The sequence below is a fragment of the Leiobunum rupestre genome, chromosome 7 (assembly GCF_980474605.1).
Source record: "Leiobunum rupestre chromosome 7, qqLeiRupe1.1.hap1, whole genome shotgun sequence".
Classification (NCBI taxonomy): domain Eukaryota; kingdom Metazoa; phylum Arthropoda; class Arachnida; order Opiliones; family Sclerosomatidae; genus Leiobunum; species Leiobunum rupestre.
The window spans coordinates 42,712,177-42,733,447 of NC_143390.1; the positions used below are offsets into that span (position 1 = coordinate 42,712,177).

General features: G+C 34.8%; 3 protein-coding genes across 3 annotated transcripts; 1 reads left to right on the plus strand and 2 right to left on the minus strand.

The window, feature by feature from the left end:
* The first annotated feature begins 1,287 nt into the window (after positions 1-1,287).
* On the plus strand, positions 1,288-9,737 carry Dip-C (dipeptidase C). The gene is made up of 18 exons (XM_090181135.1): positions 1,288-1,305; positions 1,404-1,460; positions 2,482-2,659; positions 2,912-3,039; positions 3,881-3,944; positions 5,693-5,740; positions 5,806-5,867; positions 6,025-6,069; positions 7,063-7,138; positions 7,340-7,386; positions 7,456-7,524; positions 7,630-7,707; positions 8,471-8,521; positions 8,588-8,685; positions 8,751-8,935; positions 9,124-9,234; positions 9,297-9,380; positions 9,448-9,737. Exons 2-18 carry the CDS (start codon positions 1,450-1,452, stop codon positions 9,589-9,591), a joined length of 1,479 nt encoding a protein of 492 aa, XP_090037261.1. The 5' UTR covers positions 1,288-1,305; positions 1,404-1,449; the 3' UTR covers positions 9,592-9,737.
* A 780-nt stretch (positions 9,738-10,517) lies between these two features.
* LOC149936378 (uncharacterized) lies at positions 10,518-11,930 on the minus strand. The gene has a single exon (XM_090181448.1). The coding sequence runs from the start codon at positions 11,845-11,847 to the stop codon at positions 10,840-10,842; it is 1,008 nt and encodes a 335-aa protein (XP_090037574.1). The 5' UTR covers positions 11,848-11,930; the 3' UTR covers positions 10,518-10,839.
* Positions 11,931-14,146: 2,216 nt separating this feature from the next.
* Positions 14,147-20,625, minus strand: Cse1 (chromosome segregation 1). Its single transcript, XM_090181022.1, has 24 exons — positions 20,500-20,625; positions 20,243-20,327; positions 20,031-20,176; positions 19,874-19,975; positions 19,652-19,797; positions 19,503-19,593; positions 19,319-19,426; positions 19,160-19,252; positions 18,932-19,099; positions 18,024-18,219; positions 17,355-17,557; positions 17,214-17,298; positions 16,852-16,913; positions 16,660-16,796; positions 16,495-16,598; positions 16,337-16,434; positions 16,126-16,276; positions 15,859-16,061; positions 15,699-15,796; positions 15,540-15,625; positions 14,892-14,973; positions 14,688-14,834; positions 14,385-14,616; positions 14,147-14,321 (listed from the first exon to the last, which is right to left on the minus strand). The coding sequence occupies exons 2-24, from the start codon at positions 20,325-20,327 to the stop codon at positions 14,232-14,234; spliced, it is 2,913 nt and encodes a 970-aa protein (XP_090037148.1). The 5' UTR covers positions 20,500-20,625; the 3' UTR covers positions 14,147-14,231.
* Between the last annotated feature and the right edge of the window lie 646 nt (positions 20,626-21,271).

Here is a 21,271-nt window from a genome sequence, read left to right on the forward strand (position 1 = left end):
TAAATATAAATGAAGCATGCTTAGCAATGGCCTAAAAACAATTACTTCATTTATATATTCTGAAGTAGTTATAGGTATAACAAATACCAGGATATAGAGATTGGCCTGGGGCAATGTAGTTGATTCTGTTTAATTTGGTGTTATACAGGGTGTTAACTAAAAAATGGACCAGGGCGAATATCTCAATGTGTTTTAGCTACGATTTTGAAATTTTAGGTTGTTAAAGAGTGCTCAGGGGGTCAACCAACTATGAAAGTTTCAATGACCTTGAACCATGTCTTCAAGGTCGTTCGAAAATTAACTTTAGAACCGTAAGAGTTACGAAGTTGGTTCCAATTAGAAAGGTGTTCCCCGTCTCATTTTATGGCCAACTAGCTTTGACGCTTATCTGATTTTCGAAATAGCAAGTCGAGAAATGTTAGGAAAAACAATAAGGTTGTTAAAGGGAATATAACCTCTGGTATTTCTGTCGCCCTCCGAGGGTTCCAATATCGTCCGCTGCCTCCCACGGCTTTTCACACTTGCGGCGCTGATAATCGCTGATTGTGAAAGAAATAAAGAAAATTGATGGGGTCTTCCATAAAGAATGCGTTGGAGGTTCTATTCCCTTTAAGTTTATAACGTGTGGAAGACGAGTTTTGGGAGCTGAAATTTTCAAACTAAAGACCCTCAATCACGATGAGATTGTCTAACAAATTTCAGTACTCTAACAAGAGTACTTTTATAGTTATCAGTTGAACATCGTCTTTAACACGTTATCAACTTAACGACCTTCTTGATTTTGGCCTAACATTGCTCTACTTCCTATTTCGCAAATCAGATAGAGTCAAAGCTAGTTAACCATAAAATGTGACGGGGAACACCTTTCTAATTGGAACCAACTTCGTAGCTCTTACGGTTCTCAAGTTAATTTTCGAACCACCTTGATGGCATGGTTCAAGGTCATTGACATTTTCATAGTTGGTTGACCGCCTGAGCGCTCTATAACAACCTAAAATTTCAAAATCGTAGCTAAAATACATGTTGAGATATTCGCCCTGGTCAATTTTTTGGTTAGCACCCTGTATAAAGAATTATAATAAATTATAATTACTGTTACAGTAAATATATTTTGTGTTGTTTCATAGCAACCAAATATTTCAGTTCATTTATCTTAATAGCAGGCTTATAAAATAACAAATTATAGGATTATCAAGATTTTCTTTAACAAAAAATTATCTAAATCCGATTTTGATAAGAAATTTTCCCTATAGTGTTTGGTAAAAGTAACCATATAATTGTAACCTTTGTACGGATAGCTATCAGGTCAGTTACTTAAGTAACAATGCGATATTTTATTACATACATCTGAAAAGAATAAGAATAATTAGAGCTTATCAAACTGCAATTTTTTTCTGTCCCAGGAAATATTTACCAACTTCAATTTCAAGTCATACTAATTTTCGTAAAATGGCCAAAGCGTAAGTAACAGTAACACAATTTTTTATTTCACTTCATTTCAATTATCTTAATATTTGTGCTTTGAGAAAATCAATTAAAAAATAAGGAGGGTTTGTCATTCTTCAAAATCCCATTAAATGATTCTAGAAATACTGAAACCACTTGAAAATCCGTGTTTAAAATATTGAAATCATCAGTTAAAACGGAAATCAGCACAAAAATTATTATAATATTCAATATCAGTTTTATTATCTTAAGATTCAAAATCACAAAGTTTTCAGAAAATATCAGCTATATCAGCCAAACTGAGTTATGTCAGAGGGGATTTTGCATTGTCATGGTCTTTTATTTCTATATTAGGGATGCACCAATGTATCAGCCAATTTTTCTAATATTGGCTCTAGCGAAGCCGTTATTGGCCGCTACTGGTATTGGAAAAATATTTTCAGAAAAACATTTAAAAATAGGGAAATTCTCGATTAACTAACTAATGATAATATTTTTTTGGTTAGCTTTTTTTTTAATGAAAAATTATAATAAAATGGTATGACAGTGTGCTGAACCGTCCTTTACAATGATTTTATCATATACTCTACTGTTATCATAGATAACTTTGTTAATATCTGCCGATATTACCGCTGATACATCAGACGATAATACAAATAGCCGATATATCGGCTGTACCCATATCGGCAAGAACATATATATGTATAAGAACGCTAAACAAAAGGCATTGCTTGGGCCATGATTAAATTGGTTTCAGAATAACTCTGCCTTAAAAAAAACGCGTGGAGCTATTCTGTAACCGATTGCATCGTGGCACCAGGCGCCAATTTGATCTTTCAATGTTCTTATACATATACGTTTTTGATATCGTTGCATCGCTGTTCTGTATAAATAGAAAAAAAAAGAATTTAAATATTTCAACATTAAACAGTTTGATTTTGTTATCATGACTGCTTGCCATGTCAACCGTACTATTTGCTACCTGCCTATATTAAATTATTTTAACAAAATATAAGTAGATTTTCTTTTTTATAGATGTTATTCGCAAGGACCCCATACTTTAATAATACCTAGAGATTTACATTCGCTTAATCGTAAAAGAGTGTGTGAACGATTAATTAAAAAAGGGATTGAGAACAACTCTATAATTGTGCTACAGGGTGGAGAGTCACAAACGCAGTATGACTCTGATAAGGAACTAGTTTTTAGACAGGTTTGTATTATTACATTCATTTTCGCGATGCCTTCTAGCTAAATCTAAAAAAATTCCAATCTAACTGTGATGACAAAAGCCATAGCGGCAGTAGAACCTTCCCCGTTTCAATGTGTGAGCCCTTCTTGTCTACATAAGGGAAAATATCTCTTAAAAATTACAATCCGAAAATGTTTTTTCATTAACTTCTGATATCTCTTGATATTATAATAATTCATTGTAGTAAATACATCTTATTTTAAATTACTATAGGAATCTTATTTTCACTGGGCTTTTGGAGTTGAGGAACCTGATTGCTTTGGTGCAATTGAGGTTCAAACTGGTGGTTCACATTTATTTGTGCCAAAATTACCAGCAGAATATTCTGTTTGGATGGGAAAGTAAGTGTAATTGCGAAATTTGAAAGAATGTTGGTACATGGGTCAAATAATGATAAATAATAATTTATCATTATTTGGCCCATGGTTGGTATTGCTTCTGTTATTGGTAGTTGAAAGGTTATCTACAGGGTGTTAACTAAAAAATTATACAAGGCCAACAACTCCAAATATATTTTAGCTAGGAATTTGAAACTTTCATGAAACGTGCAGGGGGTGACTTGACAACGGAGATTTTCATGACCTTGAACCATGTCTTCAAGGTCATTTCAAATTTATCTCGAGAACGTTTAGAGATACAAAGAGGTTTTCAATTAGAAAAGTGTTCCCCGTCACATTTTAGGTGTCCATAACTTTGATCCTCCCTTATTTGAACAATATCAAGTCGAAAGAATTTAGTCAAAATCTGGTCTAAATGACTTCCGCTCGATGCTAAACACCATGATGAAAACCTTTCAAATTGGAACCATTTTTCTAAATCCATTGGTTTTAGAGATAAACTTTGAATGAGCTTGAAACATGAGTTAAAGATCATTCAAGAAAATTCTAAAGACCCCTTACCAGATGTGTATGTCTAGAAAATTTTGATACTCTAACATGAGTACTTTCAACCTTGTCTCTGGTACATTATTTTCATCACGACCTACCGGTTTTTGTCTAAAATCCCTAGATTTGTTATTCATCTAACTATGTGGGCCCAAAGCTATATAGTCCTAAAATGTGACGGGGAACAAGTTTCTAATTGAAACCAACTATGTATCTTTAATGGTTCTAGAGATAAATTTTGAAGACATAATCTTAAACTTCTCTTGTAATTTAAATATATTGTATGGAATTTTTCTAGACTTCATTCTCTGGATTCATTTAAAGAAAAATATGCAGTTGATAAGGTTCATTATGTGACTGATGTAAGTTCACATTTAAATTGTTTTTTTTTTTAGCTCAAAACATTTTTACACAGTCATGTTTGTAATTAGCCAGTTTCAATACTATCCGACGCAAGGCCGAAAAACAGATGAGGATGGTATTTGGATGTTATATACATCATTGTGACCCTTGATAGACTTCTTAATAGTTATTTTCTAAGACATTCAGATAGAGCATTTCTGTTTTTTAAACTCTTATTATATTTTAACTTCACAATTATACAGGGTGTCCACTAAAAACAAAATGAATTTTTTTTTGAAAAATTTCAAATTTCTATAGAGCATTCCTCGTAAAGGGGGACATTTACTAATGTAAAATTAAATAACCTTGAACCATGTCTACAAGGCCATTCAAAAACTATCTCAAGAACCTTTGGGTTTATAGATTTGATTCAAATTAGAAAGTTGTGGCTCTCCATCTTATTAGTTCAAATAACTTTGATTTGACCAATCAGAAGCTGGGAAATTGAATATTAATGAATTCAGTGTTTGATAATAAAATAATCTAATTAGTTTGAATGTGACTAAATCAAATAAAAGCTGAATAGTTTAAAATAGTTCAATTATACCACCATCGGCTACAACATGCTTAAGATCGTTTAACGACTGAGTTCATAGTGTGGTTCAACATTTCAATTGAAATGCGAAATTGCAAAATTTCAATTTCTTGGCTTCTGATTGGTCAAATCAAAGTTATTTTAACTAATAATATGGCGAGCAACATCTTTCTAATTGGAACTAAATCCGTAAACCCAACGGTTCTCGAGATAATTTTTCAGTGACATTGAAGACATGGTTCTAGGTCATTCAATTTTACACTAGTAAATATCCCCCTGGATATGGAATGTCCCATAGAAATTAGAATTTTTTTTCGGTTATTTATAATTTTTTTTAGTGGACACCCTGTATAGTATATGAGGAGGAAGTATTTAGTTGAAGTTTTGATTTATTTTAGAAATTTATTGATATTATTAACGCTGTTGCGCGAGTAGAGAGATATTTGCAAAAAATTTCAGAAAAAGTCCTTTATTTTCCTCTCTTAAATCAAAATCCTTAAAAAGTCCCAAAATCATATGCGCTGAAACCAAAAGTTTTCAAGCCCTAAGTCGGATCGTCAACTCAGACAATGGTCTGAAATTGAGGGTCAAAGGCAGGCCAAAGAGTTCACTCTTGGCCCATCTAGGGAGAGAGCTAGAGAATTACTCTCGCTCTCTAGGTCCAGTATTAGGATTGTTACTGGCCTACTTACAGGCCACTGCCATCTTAACAGACATTTAACGCTTATTGGGGTCAGTGATGACCCGATTTGCAGATCTTGTCTAGCTGAGGAGGAAACTGCCTCACATGTACTCTGTAGCTGCGATTACTATGCAGCCCAGAGGTTTGAGCATTTGGGTATGCATCGGTTGGAGACGTATGACGTCTCTAATATCACAGCCGGGCAGATTTTAAGCTTTATGTCGGCAATAGGACTTATTTAAGTCACCCAGTTTGGGGATGCACAATGGACCTTAGGTCGAAGTGTTTGGCTTGCCACCCCACTCAATAATAATAATAATAAGCCCTAAGTTTTTGAAATAACTTAACTTTTTTGAATAACCAGCGTACAAGCTTGTAGCTTTGACTAAAAAGAAAGTTTGTCTAAAATACCTCTAAAAGAAATAATCCTTGCGCAAATTATACTTTGATCAATGCTCTTTTCAAATTTTAAATTCTTTGATTTTTGTCAGATACTGGATGTAATTACTTCATTAAACCCAAATATTCTTTTCACTTTGGTAATACACTTTTTGTTATTTTATTAAATAAATGTTCTAAATTGGTCATCTTACCAATATATTAGAAAGGATTAAACACTGACAGTGGGAAGCAATGCAGAGAGGCTCTGTTTGATGGCATTGGAAAGTATGATAATTGTTCATAATGCTACTACTGATTCAGTGATGTTGATATGAAATATTATATAGCTACATTTTTTAAATCTTAAAAAAATCTCAACATCACTGAATTTTTAGTTTTAACTTTTAAGTATTTTTTTTAATACAGTGCATAACCTATTTAGGTTTACAGTAAATAATGAAATCTTACACCCAGAAATCTCTGAATGGTAAGAAAAGCCAATTAACACATACAATGAGGAACCGATGGTGTGCATTACTTGGTGTAAGCTTGTGATTAGTGCTCTTTCAGCAAAGAAACCTACTTAAAATAGACATTTTAAAATGTGAAACACTTTTAGGCTCCGATACGACTTTGGTACTCCACGTCTAGTGTAAAAGTTATTTCTAGTAATTAGGTAAACAATAGTTTTTCGTACACTATAAAACTCTATTTTAAAAAGGTGCGTTACATGTTTCGGCAGTGGCGCTTACGCCGCTGTTGTCAAACGCGTATAACAACGGCGGCGTAATCGCCACTGCCGAAACATGTAACGCACCTTTATAAAATAAAAAGAGTTTTATAGTGTACGAAAAACCGTTGTTTAACTAATTACTAGAAATAACTTTTAAGCTCACTATTTCAACAGAACCACCATGCACCCCATCGGGTTGCTTATAAATTATAAATTATTTAATTGCGCTGGTAAATTTTAAATGTTATTTTCATTACCATGAATGTGTTTATTTCAACCATGAATATCGAATGATATCATTACCCTTTTTTTCCATCTGGGGCTAAGATGGGTGGTGCCTTTCTGTGTTTTATGTAATAACTTGAGCCAATTAGGAGACAGGCGTTTGTCGTTGACTCCATCGACAAAATGTTTCTGGGATTGTGCCATTTAACCACCGAAGAGAATGACTTGTGATTCTTAGAGAAATAACTGTACTTTTTCAAAGTTACTTGATGAACATAAACAAAGGAATTTATTATTAATATTCTTCCCTATTTTCGTTCAATCAAAATAAGTTGTATTAAAACTTTTGAAACTAAAGCCTTGGCACTGAAAGCTAGTCAAATTTCAAAACGTTGCCCTTCAATACAATTTTGAAGCGGCAGCTCGTGAGCTAAGTCATAATAACTAAGCCCCTCCCATTCTAGAGATTGAGTTTATATTTATGGTTGAAATGAATACATTCATGGTATTATCTCTTATTAGTAGAGTAATCAAAACCGAGCCAGAGTTACAAGTACTTCGTTACTCTAACCGTATAAGTAGCGAGGCACATAAAGAGGTAAATTTCATTTCAAACAGCAAAGCTAAGCACAATTTTTTTTATTAATAGTGAAAGTATTTATTTTAACACTAAAATGACATTTAAATGTAAGCTGAAGTCGGTGCGATATGATTTGGTTTCTTTGTATTGGACAGAATCATATTGTATTGTTTCAAAAACTAGAAATAAAAGCTTTGATATCTTGTTTATTTTTTATAGGTTATGAGAAAAATCCGTGTTGGTATGAAAGAATATCAACTTGAAAGGTTGATATTTTGAACTATTTAAAATATTTGATAACATTTTTTTGAAGCACCATAATTTTCAAAACTTAGCATCTTTTGCCATTCATGCTATTATAATGGTGGAGCAAGACACATGTCTTACACATGTATATGTGGAAGGTATAGTTTCAAGAAATTGACACATTTACTCACCTTATGAATGTGTCAATTAGTAGTCTAAATTACTTTTTATTTAAATTTGTTAAAAATTAAACTTATTTTTAGTGGTGAAAATGGAGCCGTACTTCATTATGGTCATGCTGGTGCACCTAATGATAGAACAATTGAAGATGGAGATATGTGGTAAATATAATGTGCATGGCACTATGGCTGAGAGACAGGTCAAGCTTTTGGCTTGAGACGGATGGTCTGAGGTAGTCCAAGGAGTTTATCCCTGGGCCTTCTAAGAAACGTGCAATTGAGTTGCTTTTGCTTATGGGCCTACTCTTAGCTAAATAGGCATCTGCATTAGTGGGAGTCCTATGTGCAGTGTGTGCCTTGCAGAGGAGAAACTTCCTCTCATGTCCTTTGTGTCTGATTTTTATGCAGCTGAAAGGTTTGAGTATCTTGGTATGCTTAAGTTAGAAACGATAGATCTTTCTTGCACTTTGTTTCTGAGATGGGGTTTTTCCTGGTGTAAAAGGCTGGGGCTGCACAATGGACCTGTGGTCGAGGTACTAATAATAATAATGCCCCTGCCTACCTTTGGGCGCATAGTACATTTTTGACTTTTGGAGGACATCGCTTATAAACCCTTTTATTTAAAAAAAAAATGAATTAGGCCATAGCCACTTGTATTTAATGATAAAATTTCAATGTGTAAAAAGGAGGGATGATACCACGACTTCAGATGAATTTGACATAGATGTAATAATAATAATCTGCTATGTTGGCTAGGCTAATACCAAAAGTAAATATTTACTTTAATTACCCAAGGCACCATTTTAGGCCAAAGTCATCGAGCAACTTCATGTTGATACTTCTCGATGGATTGTTGAAGCTGACTGAAAACTTAAATGTAACAAAATTTCATTTTTTTGAATCTAAATGAACTCTTTTATTACAGTTTATTTGACATGGGATGTGAATATTATTGCTACACATCTGATATAACATGGTATGGTATTTAAAGCTAAATGATGTTGTTATGATAACCAAAAGTTTATTTAAAAATATTTTCAAGCTCATTTCCTGCAAATGGAAAATTTACTCCCATTCAAAAAACCATTTACGAAGCAGTTTTGAAAGCTAGCAGGGCAGTAATGAAATCAGTAAAGCCTAGTATGGAAATATAAAGAAATGTCATGTTTTAAAGATCGTTAGTTCATTTTTTTTTTAATTTTTAGATGTATCTTGGGTTGATATGCATTTGCTAGCTGAAAAGGTTGAGCTTCAAGAACTTAAAAAAGCTGATATACTGAAAGGAGATATAGATGAGATGATGAAAGTACGATTAGGTGCATTGTTCATGCCCCATGGATTGGGGCACTTTATGGGTCTCGATGTTCATGATGTTGGTGGCTATTTAGAGGTGATTTAGTTGATTTGAGTTCCTATCAGTGGTGCTTTGCCATACATGTTGGGATGCACTCTGTGTAGTCTCTAATACAAAGTGTTTTGCAAGTTGCCACTGAAACATTGACGTAACTAAGGTCCCTGAGGCCATTTACGCCAGGGAATTATTTCTTATGTGCAATAATCTGTTGGATAACTTTGAAGGGTCATCCTGAAAGAAGATCAGAGAAAGGGTTGACGTGTCTTCGAACAGCCAGAATTTTAGAGGAGGGCATGGTTTTAACCATTGAGCCAGGAATTTATTTCATTGATGCTGTATGAGCTTTTTTTTTACTTTTTGATTTTGTACTTTTTTTAACTGTTTATGAAACTTAAAGCTTCTAGATAATGCTTTGCAAGACCCACAATATTCACGATTCTTGGTAGCTGAAGCGATTGCTGGATTAAGGAACTTCGGCGGGGTACAGTTATAAAATGTAAATGATCTTGTCTGCATTTACATAAATTTCTGCCTTCCATGCCCTTTAGATTCGTATCGAGGATGACATTGCTGTAACAGCTGATGGGATGGAGCTTCTAACATGTGTGCCCAGAACCGTTGAGGAAATAGAAGCTCTTATGGCGGAAGGTTGTCAACAAGCTAGCCCTTTTCCCCAAGAGAAACTTCAATAAACATGAAATGCAATCTTACCTTTTATTAAATATGTATTCTCTCAAAATTTGAGTTAATTAAGATATGGGTATTAATATTTTCCTTAAATTAATTTGTATATTTGATATGAAAATAAATTAATTATAAAATAAATATTTTATGAGAAGATTATCATTTTATTTAGGCCGAATAATTTTTGGTGATTACATATGGGTAGAATATGAATTTACCTAATACTTCTTTCCATAAAATCCTCCCTGGCTGTCTTGCCCTGGCTAAAAAGGAACAAGTATAAAATATTGCTCTAAATGGACTGGATGATGTTGAGCCCCTGAGGAGTGGCAGAGTTCTTAGCTCTTTTGCCTCGCAGCAAGAGGAGCCGGGTTCGATCCCCGCTTGTGGCACTGGATGAAAACTCGGAACAACTCCTTCTGCGTTGAGTTTGCAATTTCTCTCCCCACTGGTTTAAGGGGTTTCCCCTTAAATAAAAACTTGTAGAGGTTAACGGTAATAGTAAGTGTAGGGAGCTGTTGGCTCGCATGGCATAAATAGCTCGTCACCACCCTCCTCACATTATAACCCGGCCACCTGAATTAATGGCTTTAAAAGTCGCTAGATGACTTAGGCCTAAGGCGAAAAAGGGTGTAGCGATAGTTTTTGGTCGCGAATTGAGGCTACACTATGTGGATAATTTTTGCTTGTTCTGGGATTTTGGAGTAGGGTAAGAAGAGTAACCCTATGACGTCAATTTACTCCAATTCTGTGGTAACGAATAGTTCGTGTAGAGGTTAAAATGTTTGCCTTTGGCCATTTTTAGTAGATAAATTCCTAGCTATTAAAATTAGCAGTAAACTGGTAACCACTTTGTGATTACAACTTGTTAGACAGTTAAGTGATAAAAATACTAGCATATAACAACTTAGTGGTTTAATTTTTCATAATATAATAAATTAACTATCTACATAAACATTATTAATACATTGTCCATAGCTCATACCGCTGCCGGCAGAATCTAGCCCAATATTCTAATATTCTCTATAACAACTGTATTAAATAAATATATAAAGGGCGATGGACACTTCATCTTAAGTTCTCTCAGTTCTAGCTGAAAAAAAAATTCCTTATCAAAAAATAGATAAGGTTGTTAACTAAAGGCTTCTCTTTTAATAATTCACAAAAAAATATAAATAGTTTTTTTTTTTCAATTATAAAAAGCTACATGAACAGTAACAAATTTAGAAATTCATTATTTGGAATAATCCTTGCCCTTAGAAACTAATAACAGTTTTCTTAGGCTTTTCTTTCAAGACTTTGTTATCTTCCAAATCATCCATATCTGCACTAACACCTTGAACAATTAACGATGCCGTTGGTTCTTCTGCTAGTCCTCTTCGATCTTGGGCGCATTGACTTGCAAAATGATTCACAGATCCGCACACTTTACACGATCCACCTTTGGGATATTTTCCTCTGGGGTTTTTTTCACAATTACTACTGAGGTGGCCCAACCCACCACATACGAAACATTTGGCGAATGGCAATATTCCACTCTTCTCAGCAGGGGCATTACATTGACTAAGTTTATGTTCAGTTGATCCACATTTGAAACAAACTCCCATACTCTGCTCATTATCATCGAGTATATCTTGACATTCCGCTACTTTATGGCCTGGTCTTCTGCATCTGAGACATAATCTTCCACTATCTTTCCTGAAGTGGAGTTCTTCTTTCCTTCTGAAATTTCTAACAGCTTCTTTGATTTCATCACCACTCATTCCTTTTTTTCTCATACCTCTCTTCATGTTGTAGATTTTTCTCTCAACTTTCGGTGACAGCAACTGGATACCTCTCTCATTTCGCTTTTTAATCATTTTCTCCCTGTACATTTCTTTCTTTGCAAGTTTCTCTTTTTCAGTTAGCTCTGGCTTTTCTCTATGATTTTTTTCAACATATTTTTTAGGGGTGGGTTTAATAGACTTTTTCAACTCTATCATATTTATATCTTTATTGCTACTTGGTACATCATTGGAGGTCAGTGAAATAATCTTAAATGAGTTCACCTTTTTGCGTTTTATGGCCTTAACCTTTTTTGTATTGCTCTGTTTGTTTGATTGAGGATGGGAATTTTCCAGCCGTTTCTTGGTTTTTTTACCTTCCTTTTTTAATTTTAAATTGTCATCCTTTGTGATGGGAACTTTCAATTCTGACCATGGAGTGGAATCGGATGGGAGTTTTGCATGTTTTTGGGCGCTTTTGTTTCTCGCCCATCGAGTCATCGTGTGATAGAAGATTAATGTCTTAAAACGAATTACAATTTTTTAATAAAACGTTTAAACTATTTGTACAGCCGAAACCACGTTGAACAAAGGCTTAAATTTGTTTATAAACCACGTGCTTCCGACATAGAGAGAATTGCCAGTTCTTTATTTTTTGATAGACACAAATCGGTGTCGACCCAAGGCCTTAGACACCAGCACACAATAACTAATTAAACAGGGTGAGATAAGTGTAACGGCCACGCCAACGGGGGGACACCCGTGGCGGAAGTATTCCAACCACCCGTTGGAAGATCGGTGGTCGTCCTCAAACGGCCATCCACAAACTCTGCCTCCCAGACGCCTGGGATTACAGGAGTACCCCACTACTCCCGAGTTGCCAGTTCCTGAAACTCAAATTATCGTAACAGCACCAAAACATTATCGATTTCAGAATTAAATTATCGTAGCGCCACTGGCTTAAATTATTCTCACCGCTAGCTTGCGGTAGATGACGAGACCTAGGAGCAACAAACACAAGGAGAACGCAGCTAGCCTTTAAACACGCTAACGCAGTGTTGTGTACAAATTTCATTGGACGAGCCTTTACGCTGAACGATTTACGGAAAGGTGGAAGTTAATTTCCGAATTTTCCCCTTCCGGCGGCAGCAAGCGCTAAAGAGTCTAACCAATGAAAAATGTAGACAAGAAAATGCACGACTTTTGACGGGTTGCGTTCTCCTTGTGTGGGGTGCTGTGTTTGTTGCTCCTAGACGCCACCGACTAATGATAACTGTTTTGCTTCGTACTGTTGTACATGATTTCAATTCGCGACCGAAAACTATGGGTACGCCCTCTTTTAGCGACAAGCGAAAACAGTAAGAGGTGGCGTATAAGCAGACGTTACTGACAATCAAAGTTTTAAAACCGACGAGGAAATTTATGAAAAGTTGTTATTCCCCTTTGGTGTTACTTTTTTTAGTATTAGAATACAATACAGAACAGCATAGACTTCCAGATTTACGTATTTTAGACTCTAGCAGACGCTACACACCCAAGCAGTGGCGAGAAAACTTCAGCACCGCAGCGTCATCTAGAACCATTTCGGTCGCGAATAAAGTGCCCCTAGCAGAGATCCTATTTAGCTACGCTAACGGAGATATGAAACACTACGCTAGACTGCTAGAGCAATGGTAAAATAACTTACAGTGTCTACCCCTTTTTCACCCAAAAAATATCACGTACTGTTTCTGGTTAGTTTTACTCAATTCCACGATACGGGTGTACCAAGGAGGATCCTTGGGTGTACTTCCTCCCCTAGTGCCTTGCCTAGTGTAGCTATATCATATCTCTGGCCCCCTGCCATCAAACACAAATTTGGCTCTAAAGGTACTATATTCCCAACTCAATGGTTCGCGATTGCTTGAAACAAAGAGCCACGCAGCCATTAGCAAACTACATCCTAGTAGTAGTTTGCCCATGGCTACGCTAAGGGAGATGTCAGTTTTTCTGGAGGCCATACGTTCGTATCGTGGCACTATCTAGTGGAATAGAGTAAAACTAAGTTACTATCTAGAAACACGTGATAATGTTTTGAGAAATAAATGTTTTTAAACTTTGGTCAGAAGTATCACCGCCTACCGACTGAGATTGTGTGAAAACTGTCAAAATTATCTCGATATAAAAGCTGAACGTTTCAGTTAATGAACATTCAAAGTCGTCTGCTATATGTGATATATAATTTAGGTAAAAGTTCACTAAATAGAGCATATTTAAGTTGTCTACATATAATACTCTATAATGGCTCTCTGCCGACGTTATCATTTGGCTATTTTGAATTTTAGCTTTTTTTGCCATAAATAGATGGCACCACGCTTTCCACTAAAGTCGCTATTTTTCGAAGGATCAGATAGATTCACGGCTATATCTAATAACAGTGGCCTTTTCATAATACATGTGGCAATGATAGAGCCGACAGTTGCCTTAAGAATTAGCCACGACTCACGAGTCCTAAATTTTCAGAGTCCAGAATGAGTCCCGGAAATTCGAGTTCTAACTCTAATTGTCTTCTCTCCAGTGGAGAGAAGACTGAAAGTAAAACCAAAGCAAAAACCGACTCAAATGAGCCATGTGAGTTACGCGACCTTTGACTAACAAAAAGAGAAACTGCGTGAACGCTACCGCAGCGCCAATACGGGTATTTAATAAAAAAAAATAAAAGAACTCCTTTATTTGGGAGTAATTTTTAGGCCCCAAATACAAATAGCTTTGGGAAGGAGAATATATTTTTTACCTATTATGCACTCAAAAGCTAATAAAATAAAACTTGAAACTTTTTTATTTACATAACTTAAAATATTTCATCATCAGCATAAGAAATAGAAAAATTACAAAACACAACTTAACTAAACTAATGGCACATTGGCTGATTGTAAATATTTCTGTAAATGTGCCATCATATCAGGTGTTAGGCTGCTCATTATTAAAGGTTGTAGCTGAAAATAAAGACAGTGCGTAAGAAGCAATAATAATTTTAAAATACGTCGTTATTGCTTTACTTTTCCAGGATTATTAACACCCAACTTATGCAGAGCAATGGCCAAATTTATACGGGCATCGGGGACAGCGCCTTTGAATGGGTCAAGTTCCCTTTTACCAGCAAATGCAAGTTGCGAATATGAAGCCTGATAACCAGGTGTTTCCTCAATTTCAATAAAATGCTCATCATCCGGCACACTATCATCTTCAGGTAACTCAAATAGACCAATTAGAGCTTTGAGAAGTGGAGCCCTATAAATTAAACACGCCGATGTAATAACTCTTCAATCATATTTTTAAAGGATTATTAGTCAGATAAATACCAAAAATTTGAATATTGTCCATCAATTATTGAAGGTGCTTCCGTTAATAATTTTGTTATTCCTACTGCACAAATTTTCCTCTCTACATTCCCCGACACTTTCTGAACATCAGTTATCACTAAACGCTCCAATACCATGGCAGACATTCTAAATTAAGAAAAATAATTAATCAAAGTAAATAATCTACAAAATTTAAATAATTACTTGGCTTGAATGCTGTCAATCATTTGAATCAAGTTTTCAGCTCCATATTTGTTCAGGAAAAAGCAGAAAAACACAATAATGCCTTAAAGAAGAAAATATATTAAAGGGGAACGGTCAAGCTTTAACCAGTTAGATAGCCCTATAGCCCGTTAAAAACAAAAATTTATGGCATCAAAAAATATTGAGCGGTTCATTTTTAATAAAATAAAGAAATTTCCGGAAATCGAAAAGCGCGCGTCCGCTGCGACACCTGGTGAGAAACCAGTGAGGCACACCCTGCTTGATTAAAATATAAAAGCGCGCGCTGCTAGAGACGTGAAAGATATTAGTTTTTTTTTATTTTGCACGCGCGGAGCGTTCCATTTATACGAGATCTAAGCCTAAATAGCAAATGTTAGGCTAGTTCGCAGATCGCTCACTGTTGTCGTGTTGGCGCTGGCAATACACCCTAAGATGGCGGTGAAAATTCAAACCCAAATATTTGGCTTTTCAACTTTTTGGGCCAAAAACTAATTTTTCAAGACGAAATAAGGTATGTGTAATTATATTGAACGTCTTGATCTTTTGATATGCAAGTAAGGCGATATTTGGAAAAGCCTGGCCGTTCCCCTTTAAAAAAATAAAATGTAAAAGATTTGTAACACACACATTTGACATATTTAGTCGTTTTTGAGCTTTGCAGCCTTGTAAATAAGACCACAAATACTTGCTTCAAATAAGGCTCCAAGAGAGAACTAAAAAATTAAAAAAAAAATTCATATTGCAGCTTTCTAAAAAACTATTCTAAAGAGTTATTTCTGAACTTACGGTTCCAAATGCTCAATTAGGGATTGCAATATGTAGAATCCTTCATGATCATTCGTTTTTGACGCAATTAGTTTTTGAAAAACACCGAGTAAAGCTTGCTATATGTAATTGAATGTACATTAGTATTATCATTTTAAGTTTTTTTACGTTAATTTCATACCAGTTTGTTAGATGCAATAACTTGTTGGGCCCCCTTTTCAATGAAGGCTTGAAGAAGTCGTACTAGTGGGGAAATATTTCCAGGTCTTTCCCATAAAATGGGCGCCAACAAACACGGAAATAGCATCATGTACGGCTCTGGAACAGGGCTTTCGTGAAGTTCCAGTAGTAGAGATAAAATTTGAAATACATATGGGACAAATTCTGGAATAATAACATGATTATTTTACGTATAAATTATATTTCATATTTATGATTAATTTATTACCCTGCACATCTTGTTGCAAAAGTTCTTGAAATACAGGAAATAAGGCTTCTTCGAATGTGGATATAGCTTGTCGGTTGTGTTTACAAACAATACGCACTGACAAACCCAAACATTCAAACAAATAATGGTTAAAATGCGGTTTGCTTGGATTCTAAAAGGAATAATTGGTCAATATATCAAACTATCATTTATTAAATTAACAACAACATACTTTAGCAACCACCATTAGTTTTGAAGTTAATTTGGAGATCATATGCGGTAAATATGTCATCGCTGCTTCTTGTAATAGAGACAATGTTCTCATTATGGCTAAAATGAAACAAAATAAAATAAGAGGTTTAGGATTATGTAAACTCTAGGTTTGTTTACCTTTCATAATGTATTCATTTTCATTGGAACCAGGGAATTCTAAAACACCAAACAACCCTTTAAGCAAACTTTCTGCTATTACTTGGGCTTCCTGGACTGATATGCTGCAAATGATTCAATGTAATCAGCCCTTGTTAGTGTCATTTCATTTTCCATTTGATCTACCTGGGTTGCCCATTGGAATCTCTCATTGTAAATAGCCTTTCTATCGTGTATGCGGCGTACGTATGAACAACGTGGCTCTTTGCTTCTAAAAATTTAACCACTCTAGGTAGACTTGATACAACTACTTCTCTGGGGAGCTGCGTACTCAAGAATTAGAAATGTTTTCAAAATACCAAAATATGAAATTCATACCATATTTCGGAATATCATTAAGTATTTCAAAGCATCGGCTTTTAAAACAGGAAATTCATCGACTAGATAACGAAATGATGTTATGGATATTATTGCATTGTACAATAGTGGCTGCGTTCAGTAACTCTACCTGAAAAATTATTTTTGTTGAGACCGTTGCTAATGTAACGTAGGATCTTGTTGAACCTTTTTGTTGTTGAGCAACGGAAAAACCTGCTCCTACAGCCAACGACTTCGTTGCTCAACGGACGGGCATAGTGACGTCAAAACCGGAAGTCGAAAACCGCTGACCATTGAGCTCAGTGTTGAGTTTTTTTAGAGTTACTGAACACAGCCAGCGTTAATGTTTGAATGAAAAATACCATTTGGATTATCCAAATCAGGAAGGATGAAATTAGTGAAGAAATCCGTCAGGTTTACTAATTCACTTGTTCTGGTGATACCATGCTAAAAAGATTTATAGCATTAATTATTTTTTTTTAAATAAAGGATAAATATTTCACCTTTTCAGTTTGTCCCTTGGCTGCCATTGAAGTGACTAAATAAATGGCAGCGTCTTTACTTTTCCAATGATTAGCTGCATCTTTGGCGTGACTTTCAAGTAAAACTTGAACATACTGAGAAAATACTCTCATAATTTCAGCTTCGAAATATCGAGCTAAGGTTTTAACCAAGTCACAGGCAGCTCTTCGTCTTGTATCAATGTCTATAATAATTTAATATAATATATTTCTGGATAAATTCTAAAACCCTATATATTTAACATTGAACAACATCAAAGAGGTAAAAAACAACAACTAAAATATATGTATTTAATAAATTGAACCAATACGCGGTACTTTGGCCGATAGGCCTTCAAGGCAAAATTGCAAGTTAAGACTAACGGAATATTTAAAAAAAAAAAATAAAACCACGTGACAAGAAAAATGCAAAAACGACCACGCAACACAAAAATAAATCTACTAAAAAGGTCTGTCAAAAAGGAGGATGTTCACGATAAGTTTAATGAAAAAAAGGGAACAGGGCAAAACCGAAGGGGAAAGGCAAATACCAAAAAAAACATCAAATGCTTGCAAACAAAACTCCAAACCAGCGACCAAAAACCACTGCTGATCAAGAGACGAAAACCTTACAATGTGGAACGCTAGTGGGAAAAAAATATTTAAGCTCACCAGATCCTTCAATATCCTTCCTCATGTAATCCTCGGGATTATCTTCAAATAATTCTTCATCTGATTTACGAAACTCCATATTAGGAATGATAACTTTTTCGCAAATTGAGCTCAAAACTGTAGGGTTTTCAAATAGCCCCTTATTTCCCGGACGACCTGCCACGGTAGACAGGAATCGGATAGCGTTGCTAACCAACTTTTAGAATAATATTTATAAGTCAGATTTAAAGGATAACAAATAGGGGTGTGCGAGTCCTCTTTTAGTGGTTTCGAGCCGAGTCTCGAGTCCTGGAGGATTGTACTCACGAGTCGCAAGAACTTGTTTGACTCCTTAAGAATTAGTTAGTCAGTTTCGGAGTCTTTAATTTTCTGGTCGAGCCCAGTTGGAGTCTTAACCGTACGGAACCACTTCTAAGAGTCTGATAGTAGTTTAGTAAACTAAGTCTTAACTCCTTAAAACTATTGTAAAAAACTAAAGCCGCATCACCAGCAAAATGGAAAGTCCTCTCTTCATTGCAGAGTGCAGAAATCAAAACCAAACTAAAATCGGAAAAGATGCCGGCTTGGTGAGTCACGCGATTTGCGTTAAACCAAAGGCCAATCCAACCATAAAAAATAAAAATAACTACCATAGCGAGATTTAACCTGGTGGTGAGCTGTTGAATGCAACTACCCGTTAAAAAATGAGAGAAAAACAACTAACTCCTTGAACTCATCCTAAAATTAGGGGCTTGTAAGACTCGTCAAAAAATAAAGGACTCGGTGGAATATTTACTAACGCTAGTTCACTTCAGAGTAATATTTAAGCCTTGGCAAAGGCCTGGGGTACTCGTACGAGTAATATATTAAGACGTTGAAAGACTCCAGAAGAGTACTCGCACAGGCCTAATAACAAATTGTTTCATTACCATATCATATTTGGGTTGCTTTCCGGTTGAAGTTAATAGATTCCATACTGCAGTCACAAACTCTGGTAAATAAGACTGAAATTCTTCATCATATTTTTGAGCATATAGAGTTATATTAGAACAGATTTGGGACTTTAATTCGTCCAATAAGTCTGGTTGTTCTTCATCCTAAATGATTTTAACAAGATATTAGTTACCAATTTTAACAGATTAAAACGAGACTCGTACATTGCTCTTTAAAATACTGTTCTCAATTGACAAAAGTTTGAGGAAGTTGTTCATCCAAGTTGCCATATTATCCTCGAAGAACTCTGGTAAATCCTAAATTTAAGTTAATTTAAATCATTATTACTCCAAAATTAAAAAGTTTTCTTAATTTTAAATTACTTGGGTGTTTAAACTTTGAAACAATTTGGCAACTAAAACCAACGAACTGAAAATAATTTTTAAAGCAGCTGGATTTTTAGCATGAGTATTAGCCAGCTCCAAAGTTGCCTAAATAAATGTTGAAATAACAAATTATAATTATTATTTGTAAGAAAAACCACAGAAGAATAAAATAATAAGTCACCAAAAATAGTTCCGTAAGTGGTTTAGCAAAATTATCCAACACATATTTGACTTCTGTCCATAAAGCTTGAGATTTAACTTCATATCGATATCTAAACATTTTTTATTAAGTTTTTAAAGAGTAATTTAAGTGCCAAATATAGTCTGTACCTTTTAAACAAGGAGTGTGCAGTCTGTAATACACCATTTATAAGGTGAAACTCCCCACTTTGAAAGTGGACAACCATCTCTGGCAATAAATTTGGCCATTTATCGGGAAAATCTTCTTGACCAATGATACTAACTGCGTCACTTAACTGTAAACGAAAGGATCATATTAAAACTGATTCGGGTATTTGTTAAGATTGAATTACTTTTTCAAGTTCTAATTACCTGTCTTTGTATTTGCTCAGGACTTTTAAGCATTAATCCAACTATTAAAGTTTTGACAGTAACTCTGTCGGAGGTGTGAATTTTATCGATACCTTCTTCATCCTATAAAAAGTATTAGTTCTACTACTTCAATATAAAACCTAGTTAATCAACTTACGACTCGCCAGTTTCTTTTAATGAAATTCTTGAATATTATAGCACCAGCGATTCTTATGGTCATATCAACTTCAAATTTATCCACAAGGTTTAATAATAGGATAGGATAATTTTGATTGGCCTCTAATGATTCCAGAAACTTTTCGGCTAGGTTTTACATTTATTTTAGTTTCAACAATGATGTTCATTGAGAATAATATTATTTAATTTTACCAGGTCTCCGAACATTTATGTCTGGTGACAGTGTTTGCTGAAGAAAACCAGCGAGTGTTTGAAGGTTATTATCAGTTAATTCCATCTATATAATCATTAAACACCGAATTAAATAAACATTAATTTATGAAATCACAACGTGACAGTCGCAGTTAACGCAACGAATTACGAATACACAAAAGAGCCAAGGACCATGATGTACTTACTGTTGAGAAGGAATATTACCCAAGAAAATATATTTCAAGAAAACAACTTACTTTGATTTAGATATATTGTAGTTATAATTTTGAACTAATGATTTGAGATAGCTTTATAACTTCGATCAAAGCCGCACTTTGAATCACCTTTAACTACCAACCACTAGAACATTTCAAAATTAATGTTCAAAACGTATCAAGCGGCTCACAGCCGCCTCTTCATAGATGGCAACAGCAGCGCTGTATTTCAACAGCATGCCGCCGTTTTTTTATTTATTTATTATCACATGTTGTGCCTACAAAGTTCCGCGGAAAATTTCCCGCTCGGAAAATTTTCCGGAAAATGACCCGAGGCCTTTTTTCCGGAAAATTTTCCGTATTTTTCCGAAAAAAATAAAAAAAAGTTTCAATTCCATGATTAGTCTAATATATTGTTTGCAAATTGAAATAAAGCGGTATTTTCGCCTCATTGTTTCGAATCTGGAAGTAAAACTAAACCTATAGACTAGTTTAAACTGATTAACAATGTAACGCTTTAATGTTTTGTAGTATGTTTACTGATATTAGACATTTTATATCGATAAAAAGGTAAAAACATTAAAACCCTTAAAAGGTAATTTATGTTTCAAATTTTTATTTTTCCGATTTGCGGAAAATTTTCCGCATTTTATTTTTCCGGAAAATTAACATCCCTACGTAATAGGCTTATATGCAGGCTTCCAATTAAATATATTTAGCATAAAAGACTCCCCCTTTTACCGAAGAATTTAGTTTGTTTACCAGGGAATTTCGTTACATATCAAATAAATGTAACGTTACTTATCTTACCACC

Coding starts and splice junctions, on each gene's coding strand:
- Dip-C (XM_090181135.1), top strand. Junction 7,139..7,339: donor GTAGCGAGGCACATAAAGAG/GTAAATTTCATT, acceptor TATTTTTTATAG/GTTATGAGAAAAATCCGTGT. Junction 9,381..9,447: donor GATTAAGGAACTTCGGCGGG/GTACAGTTATAA, acceptor CATGCCCTTTAG/ATTCGTATCGAGGATGACAT.
- LOC149936378 (XM_090181448.1), bottom strand. CDS start 11,847: ATGACTCGATGGGCGAGAAACAAAAGCGCCCAAAAACATGCAAAACTC.
- Cse1 (XM_090181022.1), bottom strand. CDS start 20,327: ATGGAATTAACTGATAATAACCTTCAAACACTCGCTGGTTTTCTTCAG. Junction 19,253..19,318: donor TTCAAAGTTTAAACACCCAA/GTAATTTAAAAT, acceptor ACTTAAATTTAG/GATTTACCAGAGTTCTTCGA. Junction 15,626..15,698: donor CTAATTGAGCATTTGGAACC/GTAAGTTCAGAA, acceptor TTAATTTTTTAG/TTCTCTCTTGGAGCCTTATT.